The sequence below is a fragment of the Melanerpes formicivorus genome, unplaced genomic scaffold, assembly GCF_026170545.1.
Source record: "Melanerpes formicivorus ecotype bairdi unplaced genomic scaffold, bMelFor1.0.p_v2 SCAF_30, whole genome shotgun sequence".
NCBI lineage: Eukaryota > Metazoa > Chordata > Aves > Piciformes > Picidae > Melanerpes > Melanerpes formicivorus.
In genome coordinates this window covers 7,867,397-7,886,213 of record NW_027142382.1, presented here as the reverse complement: position 1 = coordinate 7,886,213, position 18,817 = coordinate 7,867,397, and the positions used below count along the sequence as shown (strand labels likewise).

Sequence of the window (18,817 nt, the reverse complement as noted above, 5' to 3'; positions counted from 1 at the left end):
TCAAGTCCAACCATAACCTAGCCTCTCCCTGTACACAGTTGTTAGACCATATTGCTGAGCACACCATCTAAACGTCGTTCAAACACATCCAGAGACGGTGGTGACTCCACCACTTTCCTGGGCAGCCTGTTCCAGTGCCCAGTGACCCTTTAGGTGAAGAAATTTCCCATAATCTCTAATCTAAACCTTTCCTGGTGCAACTTGGGGCCATTTCCTCTTGTCCTGTCACTTGATACCTGGGAGAAGAGGCTGGGTCACACTTCACTGCAACCTCCTTTCAGGTAGTTGTAGGGAGCAATGATGTCTCACCTTAGCCTCCTCCAGGCTGAACCACCCCAGGTCCCTCAGCTGCTCCTCATAGTATTTGTGTTCAAGACCCCTCACCAGCCTCGTTCCTCCTCTCTGGGCATGCTTGAACACCTCAATGCCCTTCTTGTAGTGCGGGGCCCAAAACTGAACACAGTACTCGAGGTGCAGCCTCACCGGCGCCAAGTACAGGGGGAGAATCAGTTCTCCGGTCCTGCTGGCCACACTATTCCTGATACAGGCCAGGATGCTGTTGGCCTTCTTGGCCTACTTGGTCTAACAGGGAAGGACACCCACCTGAGTCAGGGGCTGAGTCCAGCTCCTCCAGCACAGCTTTAAGATGGCTTTTTTGTTTGCCTGTTCTGCATCTTTTCTCTCTACCTCTAATCATCTTGAACAGTTACTGTCTTGGTTCTGTTATGATGCTTGATGAGGTTTTTGTGTCTCTACCAGAAATACTATGTCCAAAATGGTAGGTGTGCTGAGGTAAAACAGTGTAGAAAGGAAAACAATTCTTGGTTAGAAAAAGGTATCTGAGGCATTATACAGAATTTCTCATCAAAATGTATCCAAAGTGCCTCCCAGATGCAGCAAATAGTAGCTAGGGCATCATGCAAAAGCAGAGTGGTTCACATTCCATTTCTGTTCTGCCTGAATCGGCAGGAGCCTCCAGGAGGATGCTTGTATCCTTGAGAGTACTTTGGCAGTTGCTGGGTGTTCTACAGTACAGATACGTCTCCATCCTGTGTAGGAAGGGTTTGTAGAGTGGGAAAAAGATGAATAGGTAGCAGGGGAGGTAGTGTCATGCTCACAGGTCACTTTGAGACTTCTTTTGCCTCTAGGTTGAACTGGTAATGTGCTCTGTACACAGAGATCCACTTCCATATGCTTTGCCAGTTAGGAAATTCCAGAAGGGGTTCTGTCATCCGCTCTGGGAGGTTATTGCATGTGTCTGTGGCACAGTGTCCTTAGAACAACAGCAGCAATAGCAATCCTTCTCGTGTGCTTGTGCTAATGTCACACTGCCTCAGACTGGGTGACCTCATCATGCCTGTTCTTGGGCATTTGGTTGCTGTTGGTATGTCTCTCCAGTGACTGAAACATGGGGCTGTTTCTATGGGAAGTGTTGCTCAAAGCTAGGTAGATGCTAAGAGGGTATGAATTGAATTGGAGGATGTTTAGAGCTGTTGGAGGCAGCTGGTCTTCATATGGGGTTAATTTGAGGGAGATTGTTTACAATCCCATCAAATGATGGGGCCTGGAATTGATAACAGTGGTGTCCTCTGGCCAGAATGAAATTTTATGGCCTGCATATTATAAAAGAGGTTAGATTAGATTATTTCATTATTTGTCCCAACCTCAGGGTATATCTGATATGATGTTCTGATTTGCTGAACTACGTCACTTTCACCTTACAGCAAGTCTGGTTCAATTTTGTTTTGCTCTCTGCTAAACTACCCATGCAATGGTCCAGGCTCTACCTCCCATTCTCCTTTCACAGCCTGCCATGCTTATAGACAGTTCACTGGGAGGTTTGCATCTGCATGCTCTGTGACTTGGGTAACCACATGAACCACATTCTTTGCAATGCTCAGTTAAAAATCTGTCATCCTTTAAGGTGGGAAGGGGAAAAGAGGATTTTGCTGCTGGTATGCTTCAGCCTCATCTCAGTGACCTTAATGTTTTCTGTCTCACTGCCTGACTTTATTAAACTTGATTGCTGCTGTTGTTCCCTTCTTTGTCTCCTTTCTTTTGGTTATTTTTCAGTTTGGAATAAGGAGAGAATTAGTTACCATCACCACCTGATTCTTGGGGTTTATTTCTTCCTCTGTATTTCACTCTGGGTGTAGTATACTGCATCAGGAACAGTGTGGCCAGCAGGAGCAGGGAGGTCATTGTGCCCCTGTACACTGCACTGGTTAGGCCACACCTCGAGTCCTGTGTCCAGTTCTGGGCCCCTCAGTTTAGGAAGGAGGTTGACTTGCTGGAGTGTGTCCAGAGAAGGGCAACGAAGTTGGTGAGGGGCTTGGAACACATGCTCTATGAGGAGAGACTGAGGGAGCTGGGGTTGCTTAGCCTGGAGAAGAGGAGATTCAGGGGTGACCTCTACAACTACCTGAAGGGAGGTTGTAGCCAGGCAGAGGTTGGTCTCTTCTCCCAGGCAGCCAGTACTAGAACAAGAGGACACAGTCTCAGGCTGTGCCAGGGGAGGTTTAGGTTGGATGTTAGGATGTAAGTTCTATAGAGAGAGAGTGATTGCCCATTGGAATGGGCTGCCTGGGAAGGTGGTGGAGTCACCATCATTGGAGGTGTTCAGGAGGAGACTTGATGGGGTGCTTGGTGCCATGGGTTAGTTGTTTAGGTGGTGTTGGATTGGTTGATGGGTTGAACGCAATTATCTTGAAGGTCTCTTCCAACCTGGTCTATTCTATTCTATTCTATTCTATTCTGGTTACCCTTCTGCTGCAATGAAACTTTCTCTAAATTGTGAATTAAAGAACCAGATTTTCTGTAGGCATATTTCAGGGGACCTGCTCATCTGCTGCATCAGGAGATTAAGCATCAAAAATGTGTTGAAGGTTTTTCTTGATGCTGTGCTTACCTAGAGGATTCTAAGGGTGTTTTCTTAAGGGGACCTACAAGAAAGCTGGGGAGGGACTTTTTATGGTTTCTATTAGTGATAAGTCTAGGGGGAATGGAACAAAAATAGAAATGGGTAGATTCAGATTGGATGTGAGGAAGAAGTTCTTCACCTTGAGGGTGGTGAGACACTGGAACAGATTGCCCAGGAGGTCGTAGATGCCCCATCTCTTGAAGTTTTTAAGGCCAGGCTGGATGTGGCTCTGAGCAACCTGCTCTAGTGTGAGCTGTCCCTGCCCATGGCAGGGGGGCTGGAACTAGATGATTCTTGAGGTCACTTCCAACCCTAACAATTCTATGATTCTTCACCTCGTAGTGTTCCTGGGGGTAGGATTTCTCTCCCTTCTCTTATAGAAGCAATGCAATGCTCCCTTTGGCCCGTTTGTTTGTTTCAGGCAGAGGAGGGCTCTACACTTCAGGTGTACTACCACATAAGTCTAACCATTGGAATGCTGTCAAAAGGCTGATGCCCCAGGTAATGTCTCTCGCTTCAATGAGATTGATGGGATATTTCCTTCCTAGGGGTTGATCACAGTCTTCACTCCAGGCTTTTCCAGCTATTGTGGGGTTAATCACTGGAAGTCTTAACCACAGAGACAGAATATCCTCCAGGGGCTAGACAGTCCAGGAGGTGGACCCAGGAAATTGTAATTTTGTTACTCAGTCCCATAATTCTATAAACTGGCAGCCAGGCCAACTGGGTCTCTTTCCTCCCTCCTTTTGGCTCTCCAGAGGGAGTTCTTATTTGGTAACATGGGGGAGGAGGTCTGGCTGATTTATCCTGCATAATTTTGGCCTTGTTTAAACCTAGTGGAAGGGAGACAATTGGGGATAGGGAGAAAAGGAGGCCTGGGGCTTGTGGTTTAGTCTGGTTGGGGTTTTTTGTGTAATGTGTATTAGGTGTTAGGGGTTCTCGTGTAATCTGTATCTGTGTTAGGTGTTCAGGGTTCACATATTCTGTAGCATCCTGTACATTTTTGAACATAATTCTGCATTTCTCTCCAATTTAATGGGAGCTTCTTTAGTTTTACTTCCTTTGGGAGTAAAATGATATCTGTCTGCTCTTTAAATGAAGACACCAGCCATTCAGAAATGGAAGACAATTAAGAACTCTTTTCATGAGTGCTTTGTGCCACAACTTCATAAGATTCTGCCTTTCTGGTTGAGGAGTTGGTGAATGTATTCTGTGCCATACACAAGGGCACTCACACACCCCCAGCTCGTGGCTGTTAAATAACTATCCAGGTGTAAATAAACACAAACCAGTGTCAGTTGGGTTTGTTGTCTTTTGGTTGTTGGTTTGGTTTCTTTTCCCTACCCTAGAGTTATATCTGCATGCTAGTGAGGTTTGAAAGAAAAAGGAAATCAGGAGTCCATTAGCATAATTCAAGCAGAAAGCTTCATTCAAGAGCTTGAAAGGATTTTGTCTGTAAGAGAGCAATGGCCTTTTGGTATGGAAAATCTGCACTTCCCTTTTTGAAGCTGGAGCAGGGACAGAAAGATGATTCAATTTTTGGAAATGAAAAGAATGGAGGGCATCAAGTGGTAACACAGTTAAGTGCAGAGTGTAACTGAGGTGCTAGGGAAATGGGAAAGTGGGATGGGGTAAGGGTAAAAATGCAAAGAAGACAAAGTGTGAAAAACTGAGTTGACTTGAAAACTGTGAAGAGGTGAAAACCTGGTGCTTGGATAAAAAACATGCAAACAAACAAAACCCTCACCCCAAAGATTCTGTGTGCTAAGCAGTGTTTGCAGGTGGAAGCAAGAACACACTCCCTATGTGTTTCTGGCAGGCACCAGCTTGGCCTGTGGAGAACTTGGGAGCCTCTCAGGGACTGAAGGAAGAGGGCTGCTGTGGAGCTACTCAGCTACTGGGTCCTTTCTCTTATATTATTTTGGCCTACATAACCTGCAAAATAAACAGATGCTTTGGCTTGAAGAATTGTCTGATTTTTCATTTGCCCAAGGGTTCATTTGAAGGTTGGCATTTTTGTTCTAACATCCATAATTGTTTTCTCTTTTTTGTACCCCCCAGGAACTAATTGGTTCCAGTGCCTGCGAGGGTTGGTCCTAATTCAGTGCCACAGTCACTGAGGGTCTCTGCAGGACCCTGTGGAGCTGTCACAGGACTTGCATCCAGTAGGGCTCAGTTATTTTTTTACTTCTTGACATCATTGTGCTCCTTTGTGCGATGGCAGGTTGGATGCAGAGTTAAATAAGCAGGTAGTAGAAAGCCGTAGTGGAGCTGGATTTTGGATGTCCTTTCCAGGCAAAGGGCAAGCCTTAAACCATTTCCCCAAAGTGACAAACAGCACCACAAAAGACAGCATAAGGAAAACAAATGCATGAAATGTGCAAGAGCTTATGTAGTGTAACCAGAAATGGCAACACAACAAGAAAAGGGAAGCATAATAAAGCAAATAAAGGGTGAAAAGATTTACTCCAGCAGAATTGAATTCTCTTGTTACCTCAACACTCAGGCCCCACATTGAGCACCAAATATGGACTCTCCTGGTTTTAATGCAGTTGGCAACTGAGCACCAGCAATCTGTAAGTCACACAGAATCACGCAGAATTAACCAGGTTGGAAAAGACCTCAGAGATCATCAAGTCCAACCTATCACCCAGCACCATCTAATCAACTAAACCATGCAACTAAGTTACTCATCCAGTCTTATTTTCAACACTTCCAGGGATGGTGACTCCACCACCTCCCTGGGCAGCACATTCCAATGGCCAATCACTTTCTGTGAAGAATTTCTTCCTATTGTCCACAGATTGAGGGATTTCTTCTTTTCCTTCCCTCCCCTCTGGGTGGGTAAGGAGGAAAAGCACCCAGGAGGCAGAGATGTTGCTGAGGTAAGAACAATTTGCTACTCTGTTACAGGGATATGAGAGTACACAAAAGAAAACAGAAATAGTGAAGTATGCAGCGGCATACCCCTGTGAAACTGAAGGACCAGCAAAAAGGAAGCACCTCTGTGCCTGGAAGCCAGGGCAAAAGAACACAAAAAACAGGAACAGGAAGCTTTGCAAGCTACAGAATATACTTCAAGTGCCATAAATAAGCTCCCACCAACCCCTTCCTGTCATTCAGTGAGCATTATTGTCAGCATGGTGTATCACAGTATGTTAGAGGTTGGAAGGGACTTCCAGACATCATCAGGTCCAACCCCCCTGCCAAAGCAGGATCACCTAGGGTAGTCTGCACAGGAATGCATCCAGAGTAACCATACAGCTTGCACTGTGTCACTGCCAGGAAGGGGGGCTTCTGCTGGAGCCAGTCAGCTTAAACCAAGACAGCTGCATTTCACTGTCCAACAGGCACAGGGAGTCTAGCTCAAACGAAGCAGTGAAGATCAGTATCTTCAGTTCTCACCTGCTCTTTCTTTTTTTGTGATAGGAAAGGTAATTGTTACAGGAGGCCCCTCATAGCTGAGTGATGTAAAGGCAAAACTTTTGGAGGGAATGGGTTTCTTCTGCATCTTCTGCCAAGCCTAGTGATATTATTTCTGCTGCAAAGGACAGAGTATTGGTTTTGAGTCTGAGTCAACCCAGTTTCACCACAGGGCACGTGAGGCTTCAGCTTAATAAGTACAGCAGGCTCTGGACCTATTCTTCAACTGCTCTGGTTGCCTGGTAGGAAACACCTGAATGTTACATTGTTCTGTGGCACAATCTACACATTTGGGTTTATACCACTAAATGTAAGAAGGATTTAGCCATCCCTCTCAAAAGCCTTTATAAAGTTTCCTTCCCTTTTCCTCTGGCTGCAGCTTACCAGTTACATGAAAGGAAGAAAACATATTAACAAAGAACAGAAGAGATCACAAGAAAGTATCAAAAGCATCCTCTCTCTCCAAAAGAGAAGGGGCTGTAATGGCCTGCAGGCTCATCTCTGACAGGTGGCTGTCACCCTACCTAAGCATGAGTGCACTAAGCTTGGTGCTAGTTCTTTACTTTCTTGCTGGCTGAGCTAGGGGATGGGTTTGGAAGTAAGAACGTTTGCCCATTTGCAGGGCACCAAGAGAATGAAATAGCACAGTTGGTCTGTGTGTCTCCTTGCAAAATGGTGTGGTTGGTGAAAGCAAAGAGAAATAAAGAGAAACCTTCTGGTTTTCTTGCTCTAACTTTTACAGCAGCAGTTCTCAAAATAAAACTGCCCAGAAAGGCAGAACTGGGCTGCCTGACAAATCCAGGGTGCAGGCAGAGGAGCCTGAGAATGGGCTTTTGAGAACTGATCTGCATTAGAGCTACATTAGATTGACTTTATGTATACTTTGCTGCCAGGCAACTCAGGAGACTCTAAACTAACCCCAGATTCTAGGAAAATAACTTTTGAGGAGGATGAAATCCCTCTCCAGCAAAGCACCTAGAAATGATGAATGGATGAAATCCCCTGAACATCTGAAGTAGAGTTAGCATCTAGGAACAATTTTCACTGGAATTGGAAATGAGACCTCTTGGTAGAAAGGTTGCAGACAATGTGAGTCATACAGCAACAGTGAAAGCAAAGCTTGCAGTCCTCTAATAAAATAATGCATCTGTCAAAGCAGTATCTAAATGTCATTTCTGTGTCATCAGAAAGGAAATACTGTTGCTAAGTGCAGAGTGGCTCCTGCACACAGTTTCTTCTAGCCCCATGAAAGCAGACAAAATGGATGATTAGCAGCTCTGGTACGTTCACCTTAGGCATCCCTTGTGCTCCCATCAGGAACTGCCTTCTACTGTTTCTGTTTTTCAAGCACAGTTAAAGTTGTCCTCCTAAATTTGGTCTGTTGAAAACAATGACAAATAGCTCCATGGTAAACTATCTTGCTAGTCTTAATTTTTATGTCCAAAACCACATTTACTAAGCACTCAGGGGCTGCAGGAGTTTCCAGTCAGTTTAGTGTTCCATGGCTTGAGTCTATTTGCAAGCAAGTTTGTTCAAGCTGTTACTTCTTTTGTGAATTACAGACTGATTCACCCAGAATCAGATCCTGGATTGTTTTGGAGTAGGCAGTCTTTGCTGGGTTCTGTCTGCACAGGTATGTAGGCTGTCTGTGGCAGCTAATGGTCCCTGAGGGGATGCACTGGCTGTCAGAGCCTGGGCTGAGGTGCCAAGGACAGGACACTTTCACAGTGTGATCCACTGTGATGGATTTTGTGTCTTGGGAGAGCTCATCCAAGCTTAAACCTGTTCACCTTTAGAATACATGGCAGTTTTAGGCTGTGCCTAGGAAAATTTACCACAGATTGAGTAGAAAATTAGTAGGATGTAAATAAATCACCACTGGATGTAAAAGGGAAAATAATTATAAGGTCTAAATAATCCCCATTGGTCTGATTACTAACATAAAGCTAGTTGTGTAAAGTAACTCTTTCTCTTTTCAGCTTCTTTTGCTCTAGCAGATACTAGAGTTGGACTAGATGATCTCTCAAGGTCCCTTTGAGCTCCTAACATTCTGTGATACTAGCTGGTTGCTTCTGACCTTGGCTGTGTTTCTTTCTCATGGCTAAGTACTAACTAGCTCTGTCCTTCTCTTTCCCTTGTCCTGTGTGCAAGAGGGAAGAGGTGGAGAGGGGGAAGCTGTAGGTAACTCCCTGGTTTTGTCAAAGGGGGTTCTTGTGCTGTTTATAAATTGTAAATAAATGCAACTGTTGTGTATTTTGTACATATTCATTGCATTCTGTATTTCTAGATTGCAGTTTTGCTTGTAAATACAGCTTCATTTGCTTTCAACTGAGCTGGTCTGGCAAGTTTATGCTGGGGGCTAATTTCAAGGTTTAGGAGGAGACTTGATGGGGTGCTTGGTGTCATGGCTCAGTTGATTAGATAGTGTTGGATGATAGGTTGGACATGATGATCTCAAAGGTCTCTTCCAACCTGGTCTATTCTATTTTATTCTGTGCTATTCAACCCACCACAGAATATGAGGCAGAGGTAGTTGTTGAAGCTGACAGGCTCTCAAGCAACCAACACCAAAAGAAGCACACAGCAAATGTACCCAGAGAGCAGTGGTGACAGCACTGGGGAGAAAGAGGACTCCAAAGGCACAAGGAGAGCATACAGCTCCTCTCAGGTAGCAGAGGGATGTCTTAACCTTGAAGGAGACTTGGGTGTCTTCATGGAAGGCTCCATGAACATTCCTACAAACAATCTTCAGCAATGTGGAAACAGTTAGCAATGGTGATGTTTTGCATATTGCAGTCTGATGCTCCAGCATGGTAGCAATTCATGGTGGGCATCACCCCTCTGAGGGGTGGGTGTGTTTGTGGCTGGGAATATGCTCCTAATGCCTGCCATTGTGCAAAGATTTATAGAGGCTCACTCAGACACATCGCTGTACATAGATGAGCACACAAACCAGATGTCCCTCTGAGCAGCAGCTCCTCAGCAACCAGCATGCTTCTGGCAACCTGGTGTGATTGGGTTGGAGGAGGGGAGAAAGATGTGTGGAAGATAAATACACTAAAAGCAGCATTTTATTAAGAGAAACAAACTGATGTGTTGCCTTTGGCTGTCTCGCTGGCAAGCGTGAGTCTCAAGCATTCAAATGCTCCAAAGCAAGCAGGGCTTGGCATCTCTGCAGGAATCCCATCTTGTCAGGAAAGGATCCTGGCTCGGTGGCTTTTCTGCCGCTTGTGGGCACTCTTCTCCTGGGCAGAGGGATGGCATAGAGCTGGCTGATGGCAGGAGAGCAGGATGGCAGAAGACAGGGAGACTGTGCTCCTTGGATGAAATGGGGCAGAGGGAAGAGTGTGAAACTCCCGCAGCCACAGCAGACCAAGACACTGGGGCAGATAATGGGGAACAGAGTACTGATCAGAAGAGATGATGATGGAAAAGCAGCACGAGAAACAAACAGAAAGAGAAGTGAAGGAAGAGGTGTGGGGCTGGAGGGCAGAGCTGGGCTCTTTTCAGTGGAAGGCTGCTGGGTTCTTGTTTTATTTCTGTGTGTTTCTTTCTCCATGTTCTTGCTCTTCTCAGTTTCTTGTACAAAAGCTTGTTTGCTGCCTATGTGATGTTTCTGAATAGTGTCAAAGGAGCAATAGTACATTTTGATCAAATACTTGGTCAGAGGAAGTGATCTAAGGAGGGGGAAATCTTCACAACCATTGTCTAGGTTGTGCAGCAGCAGCTACAGGTGAGGGGATGAGGATTAAAAAAAAAAGGTTAAAAAATCTGGGTGATTTCAGTGAAATTCATTCAAAGAAGAAGGAAAAGGAAGGAAAGAGGAAGAGGTGAATGGAAGTCTAGGAAGGAGACATTGCTTCAGCTGCATGGGAGTGATGCCCGATGACAGGACAAGGGGCAATGGGTGGAAGTTGAGGCATAGGAAGTTCCATGGAAACAGGAGGAAGATTTTTTTCACTGTGAGCATGATGGAACACTGGAACAGGCTGCCCAGGGGGGGTGTGGAGTCTCCCTCTCTGGAGATAGTCAAAACCCACCTGGATGCATTCCTGTGTGATCTGATATAGATGATCCTGCTCTGGCAGGGGCATTGGACTAGATGATTTCTCAAGGTCTCTTCCAGCCCCTAACATTCTGTGATTCTGTGAAGAGAGGAAAGCCCCTTGGGATAAAGCTTCTCATTAAATGCCCGTAGCTGTCATGCCAAAAGCCCTCAAGGACAGCTGGGAGAGCTGTCCCAAGTGACATTCTGTGAGCTGCTCTCCTAGATTTTGAGGATAAATACATGCTGCAGAGGTAGCTTCAACATGGTGACATTGGGTCTTTCCCTGTGCAGGAGCTATGAAGGGAAGCTACTGGCTTGAGCTTATTTTCTTTACCTTTTGCAGTGTCTTGGACTTGAATGTTCACATCTCAGAACAAGCATTACTCGTCTTAGGGTTTGCCTCTAAGAAAGGGAAGGCTGCAGGACTGAAAGGAAGAGGGATTGGCTGAGACCCAGCACCACAGTGAAAGCTTGGGCTGTGCAGGGCAAAATCCAATGGGGGATGAAGGAAGGGTTGCGAAAAATATCTACCAAAAGGAAAAAACAAGCCAATTTTTGTGTGAGGCTCTCTCTTCCCCTATGAACTACTTCCATTTCACTTTCTGAAATGTTTCAGGGATGCCCTTTCCCCTGACTGTGCCATTACTTATGATGTTCACTGTTTTCCTTGGGAAACAGAGTCATCTTACTGCATGAAAAATCTCTGTTCAATTCTATTCCTTGGTGAAAGTTTCTGGCTTTCAGGAAGTTCATGCATGTGATGTGAATGAACAGCCGGGCCCAGAAGGCAGGAGACATGTGAAAAAGGAAAGGCACAAATGTGTTATTTGAAAGCAGAGGCTAATGACTCCTCAGCCAGTCTTTGGAGTTTCTTTGGTTGTGAATGTTATCATTTTAGAGACAGTGACAGTCCTGACAGAGAGACTTCTGATGGTGATTTTCTGGGTGAGTCTCCTTGGGAGAAAGTATCACTGAACTCAATGTCATTTTGGAAACTACAAGAATAGGTAAACGTTTCTCCATTTCATACAACCTTGAGTATTCTGTGGGAGCAGCTCAGGCAGTTTCAGTGCTTCCTGAGGCTCTTGTCATCCTTTTCACACAGTGTCTGTGTCTCTCTTCTGGCCTCCCACCTGAAAAGATGAAACTCTCTCGTCTCTTTGTTGAACAAATGTGCTTCTGCCTGTTAATGGAAATAGGGCTGAATGGTCTGTGCCAACAGCACAAATATGAGAAAATCTATGCATTGCAGAAAAGTGTTCTCTATTTGAGATGTTACCCAGCTGTCTATGGAGGTCTGTACCTTAAAAATCATACTGAAACATGTACTGCAAAGAAATCTGTAGTACAAAGGTCTGTGCAAAGGCCCCTTATGCCAAACCCCCAGGTATCCACGTGGCTAGTTCTGATTGTTGTGAGCTGCAGGTGTGATGACACAGCTGAGGTACAAATGTCTCACCCAGGGTGTGAACTTTGCCAATGCACCTAGCTTGCTGAAAAGCAACCCCGAGTAGTGAAAGGTTTCACAGCCATTCCTGCCCATGTGGTGCTGGCTCGGTGTTGTAAGGAGGGGGTGAGGGGCAGCATGGAGATGGGGAGGCACCCAGGGATGAGTCACAGATGTAGCAGTGATTGTATCTGCTCTGCCCATGTTGGGTCTTTAGCCCAGACACAAGTGTGCATGGATGCCACCATCCCCAAGGCTCCACACCTCAGGAGCTTGTGGAATACATTCAGCCAGGCTGAAACTGGTGTTGACAGCCCTTCATTAATCTTTGGGTTGCCAAGACTTTAGGGTGTCTGAGGTCTGCTTGTCAGAAAGATGGAAATAACTGATTTACAGTGAGTCACTGAACAGCTCTGAGCTGCTCAGATGGCAGTCTTCCAAAACAGGCATCTGAAGTAACTTCACTTTCCTGCACCACATAAAATGCCAGGCAGTTTGCTTCAAGTTGAGCCATATATTGCTTCCCTCCAGTTGGGGAGCATGGCTGTGGCCCCTGTTCAGGCTTTTCTGCCAAGGGCATGAGCCAGCCTTGTCCAACAGAGGGAACTGACTTTTCCATTTCTGGGCTGTCATCCCTCCGAATGATCTAGTGGGTGACTCCAGACACAGTTAATCCATTTTTTTCTCATCAGCTCTTGCAAGTTCCAGTTGAGCCTGCTAATTTCTTCCATAACCTTATGAAAACACAGCTTATATAGCTGGGCTTTCCCAGAAGATCTATACCAGGGATGCTGCATGCTGACTCTGTGTGTCATTAGCAGCTAGTTAGGGTCTATGTGAGTACCTCTGTATTGGTCCTATGGCCTACAGCAGTGCCTAAGGCAAGATTGCAAGGCACTTAGGCATTCTTGGCTCCACTTTGACACTTTAAATGGGGGCCCAGGAACAAATAGCTGGACTGAGAAGGTGGGAGTGGAATGAGAAATGAAGGGAAGAGATGGAAAATGGAAAGAAGTGAGGGAAGGGAACCTGAGAATAAGCAGAGAGGTTGCAACAGAAGAGAGAGTAGCCAAGTCTCTACATAGGCATCTGGCAGCACTCAGCACCAAGGCATGGGGCCTGGCAATGCTCCAGGTCCTGCTCACTCCTGGTGAAGAGAAAGTGTTGCCCCAGGAGGTGGTGCAAAGTGTTCTTAGCAAAGTCAGGACGCAGGCTTGTCTGTGCCACTGCATTGCTGGGTCTTTGTCAGGGACCTAATGCTAGCACTGGAAAGAAAATAAATGCTTGTGGAGGCTGAGCCTTCTCCACACCCAGCAGGGAGCAGGGGAAGACAATGGGTTCCCTCTTCTGGGAGACTTACAGGAAATCAACCTGAGGAGCTGCCAGGTATTGCCAGTGCTTTCTGAAGCAGATTACTAAAAGAATGGCTAGTGTAGAGCTGGATAAAGAAGGGACTTCCCCCCCAGTAGACAAAAGAAGCCAGTCAAGAAGCGCCAGATGCTGCAACAGACACGTACTGTCATGAAGTGGAAGGATTGCCTGCAGCTTGAGACTGCTCTGCTTCTCAAAGCCAGTACTGCACACATGGACCTGTGGGTTTACTGTTTTCACTTTCCCAGCATTGCAGCCTATTAACTGCTCTGTGTGAGTGCAGAGACACAAGCAAGAACTACTGGTACCAGAATTGTAACAACAATTGTAATCAGGATAGAGGCAGATGTTAGCATCGAGGTGGCCAGCACTGCGAGACTGCTTCCGGAGTGAGTAATACTACATCCCCAGCCCACGAGACTCTGTATCTGCACCCCAGTGCCCTGGGTCAGCCACGTCATGAGATGCTGCAACTCCCTGACAGCCCACATGCCTGGGGATTTGCCATGGAAACTGGGATGCAGGCGATTACCGCTGCACCACATGGATTGGAAGTGCAGCTGGGGTGAGCAACAGACACGGAGATGGGGCTGGAGCCACAAGCAATGTGGGAAGCTGTGCTGCTGCTTGTCAATGGGCCAAATACAGGCTTCCAGGGCCTGCACAGACAAATCATATAAAGCTCCTTATTGCTGTCTACAGCTACCTGAAGGGAGGTTGTAGTCAGGTGGGGGTTGGTCTCTTCTCCCAGGCAACCTGTGACAGAACAAGAGGACACAGTCTCAAGCTGCTCCAGGGGAGGTGTAGGCTGGATGTTAGGAAGAAATTCTTCACAGAAAGAGTGATTGGCCATTGGAATGTGCTGCCCAGGGAGGTGGTGGAGTCACCATCACTGGAGGTGTTATAAAGAGACTGTATGAGGCACTTAATGCCATGGGTTAGTAGATCAGATGGTGTTGGGTGATAGGTTGGACTTGATGATCTCTGACGTCTTTTCCAACCTGGTTGATTCTGTATTTTGTATTCTGTCCTAGTATTAATAATCAGTCATTCTGTAATTAGCATTAAATATGATCATTGTGGGTCCAAGCTAGAGGAAGGTGGATTTAGATTAGATGTTAGGGAGAACTTCTTCACTATAAGGCTGGCAAGACACTGGAACAGGTTGTCCAAAGAGGTGGTGGAAGACCCATTCCTGGAAGACCAGGCTGGATATGGCTCTGGGCAACCTGATCTAGTGTGAGGTGTCCCTGCCCATGGCAGGGAGGGTGGAGGTTCCTGAGGTCTCTTCCAACCCTGACAATTCTATGATTTCTGGGACTGGTCCTGTGGAAACCTAGAAGTGTATGAAAGAAATGTGCAAAGAAATGAGATAAAATTTCTCTACACAACAAGTCATGCACTTTCCATAGGGTTATGGAAACGAGGGAGAGCTGGACTGAGAAGTTCAGTCATGCTTTGCAATAGGCCTGCTGGAGGAGCTTACAGGGCCATGGCTACAGGTTCAGCCATAAAAATGTAGCTGCCCTGAAAAGTTCATTCCTGTGGAGCTTCAACACTGACTCACAGGTTTGTGGTGGAGAAAAACCTATCAGCAAGAGTGGTGAAACACCAAAGATGATGAAAGAACACGGAGAAGACTAAGCAAACCTGAGGGGGGAATTGGAGCTGGGAGAGTGAAAGGGAAACATTCCTGGCCCCGTGGACAATTGGGCATCTCAGTAGGTTTGAGGGAACCGTGGAGAGCTAAAGCAGTAAGATGAGGCCCTGTAGGAATGTGGAGACAGGCAGACATGTGCAAGAGACCTGCAGGTGAAGGAGACCTGCAAGAGAAAGGATTAGTGGGTGGAGGAAGTAGCTGAGGCTCTTAGATATGGAGTAGTTGGGTGTTTAAAAAAAATATTGTTCTCTTTTTTTCCCTAGGCAAACTTTGTTCAAAATTTGTCAGTGCTCTGAGAATACTTGGTCTGAAGCATGTTTTAGCTGCCCATCACTGGAACAGGCTGCCCAGAGAGGCTGTGGAATCTCCTCCTCTGGAGACTTCCAGAAGCCTCCTGGCTGTGTTCCTGTGCAGCCTGCCCTGGATGGTCCTGTTTCAGCAGGGGGATTGGACTTGATTATCTCTGGAGGTCCTTCCAACCCCTCACATTCTGTGATTCTGTGATTTTGTGATCTTCTCAGGCCAGACTGCACCTTTCCAGTTCCAAAGGCCCAGGAAGTCAAATGCAACCTGAGACCCTAACTGGCCCCTTCCATAGACACCGGGGTACTTTCTGAGCTTTGCACAGACCCCAAAGTTTTCCCTTCTCAGCCGTGAGCACAGGCACCTCTCCCTGCCTTTCAGCTGGGGCAAGCTATTTGGTGTTGAGTCCAGCCCCACGCAGCCTCAGTGGGAGGATGTTGAGGGAGGTGCTTCTCCCCCTCTACTCCACTCTGGTGAGACCCCACCTAGAGTACTACATCCAGTTCTGGAACCCCTGTTACAGGAAGGATCTGGAGGTGCTGGAGCCTGTCTTCATAGGAGAGGTGCTCCAGCCCTCTGATCATAATTTTGGCCCTCCTCTGGACCTGCTCCAGCAGACCTGTGTCCTTCCTGTGTTGAGGATTCCATAGCTGGACACAGTACTCGAGATGAGGTCTCACCAGATAATAGTATTAATATAATTAATGGGGGGGGGGGGGGGGGTGTCTGTGCTGGAGCTTAAGAAAGACAACTGAAACAGGTAGGGATGATAGATATGGCAGCAGCATGGAGAGGCAGCAACAGGGTCATTACCTGAATTTCAGAGCTTGGCTTTTTGCTAACAGGAGCAGCTGGTCTCAGTTTTAAAACAGGAATCAAAACATAGAGTCTCATCAGTGCACAATGCTGATCATTAGATGTCTCAATAATGTAGGATCAATTCCTGCAATGCACAAGTGACTTCATCCAAGCACGCTTGGAGCAGGTCATCAGGGATGAGATCTTGGTCTCCTCCTCTACACCTCCTATGCATTTCCCAGCGCAAGTGCTCTTACTGCCTCTCTCTAAAAGGTTGCATTTTCATTGCCATGTCTGCCTTCCTTAGGTATCTGCTGTATATCAAAGTCAATGAAGTCACTTGGGAGTGAACCATACTGAAACAGGTTTAAAGTAATGCTTATCAGAGTGATTAGTCATGTATGTCCTAACTGATGTACAGAAGTGGTGGGCTTAATGTGGAAAGGCTGTTGTAGGGGGGGAGGCGGTGCCCACCTCAGAATAGCCATGGGAAAAGACTATGGGATAGCCTGAGGGATTAACCTCCAGGATGTTTTACAGCACAAACTATGGGATTGGCCACAAAATAGCCTAAAGAATATCTTACAGCATAGCTCTACAGTGGCAAGGAAGTCTTCTTTCCTGGAAGATTTCCAGTTCCTGCCTCAAGCTGGCAAGGGAAGGATGTGAACCAAAGGCTTGTACCTCCCAAAAGACTCACCTTGCTCTGAGTGCAGTGGGATTACTGATGGCTTCAGCCTGAAAGGCCAGCCTGGCTCTGAGTACTAGACTGGCTCCAGGGCCCGCTCAGCCCTGCAGTCTCTTACAAATCCCCTTTGTAGAGGGAAGGAGCCCTGACTGCATGTTGCCGAGGGCACCCGAGGCCGTAGCTTGGAGGGCTGCCTCGGCCTCTTCTGCAGGTCAGTTATGTCTTGCTCTCTCACCAGGGCCTGGGGTGGGCAGGGAGGACAGCACCAACCCACAAGCCCAGCTGTCCCAGACTGCAGTGCTGGGAAGTGTTTTTGCAGCTTCTCCATCAGAAGCCTCAGAAAACACCAAGGACTGGCACTTGCAGGATGAGCTGTTCCCAGGCACTGTGCATGCTTGTGGCCTGTCAGACAGCCTCTCCCAGGTGAGGCTGGAGGAGCTGCTGCCTCCAACACCCTCTCCCCTCTGTGGCTGAGCATCACCCACTGCTGCTTCAGCTCCCCACAATCACAGGCACTGCAACACAGCACAGACACACAGCAGATGGCATTTGGCATCTGCTCAGAGAATCGACCATTGGACGGTTTGCACCCTCCTGGATTTTGGCTGTGCCTTCCCATGGGAGATGCCTTTGCCAGGACACTTCACATTCCATCAAATAACAAATTCCTTCACTCTGGGGGTGGCACAGATGGCACTGGGTGAGAGCATGGGCTTTACACTTTCTTTGAGCTCCTGGAGTTTACAGGGAGGGGGAAAAAAAGCTGGTGCTTTTTCTTTCTGTCCTTGTGATGGTTACAGGAGGGATGTGGAAATTAAGCTACTGAGTTTGGGCTGAGACAGTCTGAACCCCATATGTGGCGGGTGTCTAAGAGCTCACTTCCAATGCAGGGCACAGCTGGGAACCCGCCACACTGCTTGCGAGGAGCTGCAGGCAGCTCACAAGAAGGGCTGGCACTAATTACTAATTATGGTCCTATTTCAGCATAAAAACAAATGGCATCTCTCACCACCCTGATGAAAGAGGTTTTCCCACCTCCCAGCCCCTCCCAAGGAATAAGTGACACTGGATCTTGCCTCTAACAGGAGGCGGTCAGCCTCGGGGTCAGAGTGGCAATGCGGATGCCCAGCAGCTCTCAGCCTTAAAGCCAAGGGGGGCTGTTGCTATGGGAATCGAGAGGGCACTTACAGACAGCGTCTGGAGCCTGTCTTTCCCTGTCCGAGGCAGCTGGATTTGAAGGGAAGCAAAACTAAAAGGAGGTGGCAGAGAGAGACAGAGGCACAGCAAAATGCTTGCACGTTAGAGGAGGGACCTTCCCAGAATGAGAGTGCAGTGGGATACAGAAGCGCGGGGACACCAAACTGTCAGGCAGCGGTGGCTCGGCTCGCTACAATAAACCTTATTTTCTGCTCTGCTTGACGCCGGGCAAAAAGGTCCAGCGAAAGCCCAGCTGTAGCAAGATGGGATCTGCCTCTTCAACTTACCGGTCCAAGTGCATTTATTTGGATATCGACGGAAGAATTCAAAAGGTACTTTTGCCGTTTTTCACAAAGTAGCATCTTCGGCGGCGGCGGCGGCGGCGGCTGCAGGCTGCGCTTGCCGCACGACCTCCTTCTGTGCCGCGAGTTAGACTCCGGCTTGCATTCAGCGGCGTTGCGGGCTTCAAACCTCTTTTTAAGAGGAAGGGCGGGGGGATCTTGAGTGGGTTCTGCTTTGTACATGAATGTTTATTTAAAGGGGAAGGGGAGGCTGTCAGCAGGGAAGGGCTGGGCACTGCCAGGAGGGGATCCTTGCTTTATTAGCCATGCAGACTTCCTCTCCCCGGGTAGCATCGCGATGTGATTACAAAGTTTTGCCTGCGGAGATGTTTTCACCCAAGCAGAGGGAGCTGGAAACCATGTTGTGCTGAGTTGTTTGGAGACTGCCTGCTTGGGGAGGGGGGGGTTTAGCAACGGGCATTTCCTAATGGTAGGCAGGCAGGTGCCCGGCTTTTGCGCGATGGGGTGTGCTGCTGCATTGCTGGGGGGGCCGTGGTGTCCTCATCACCTTTGCCAAGTTGCTCGTAAATGACGGTAAACATTAATTAAAACTTTCACTTCCATTAGCCTGCCTTGTTTGCTTAACCACGGTTCACAGCGCAGAGAAAATTGCTGGAGAGA

At 47.3% G+C, this 18,817-nt stretch overlaps 1 protein-coding gene across 2 annotated transcripts in view; it reads left to right on the top strand.

Annotated features, from left to right (window-relative positions):
* The first annotated feature begins 17,777 nt into the window (after positions 1–17,777).
* PDE9A (phosphodiesterase 9A) overlaps positions 17,778–18,817 on the top strand; it is a 55,544-nt gene continuing 54,504 nt past the window's right edge. The window contains exon 1 of one of the 2 annotated variants that reach the window (XM_068155199.1): positions 17,778–18,187. In XM_068155199.1, coding sequence (XP_068011300.1) covers positions 18,119–18,187 — 69 coding nt within the window. In that variant the 5' untranslated portion in view covers positions 17,778–18,118. The remainder of the gene's footprint in view (positions 18,188–18,817) is intronic. The other variant, XM_068155200.1, reaches the window with a different exon arrangement.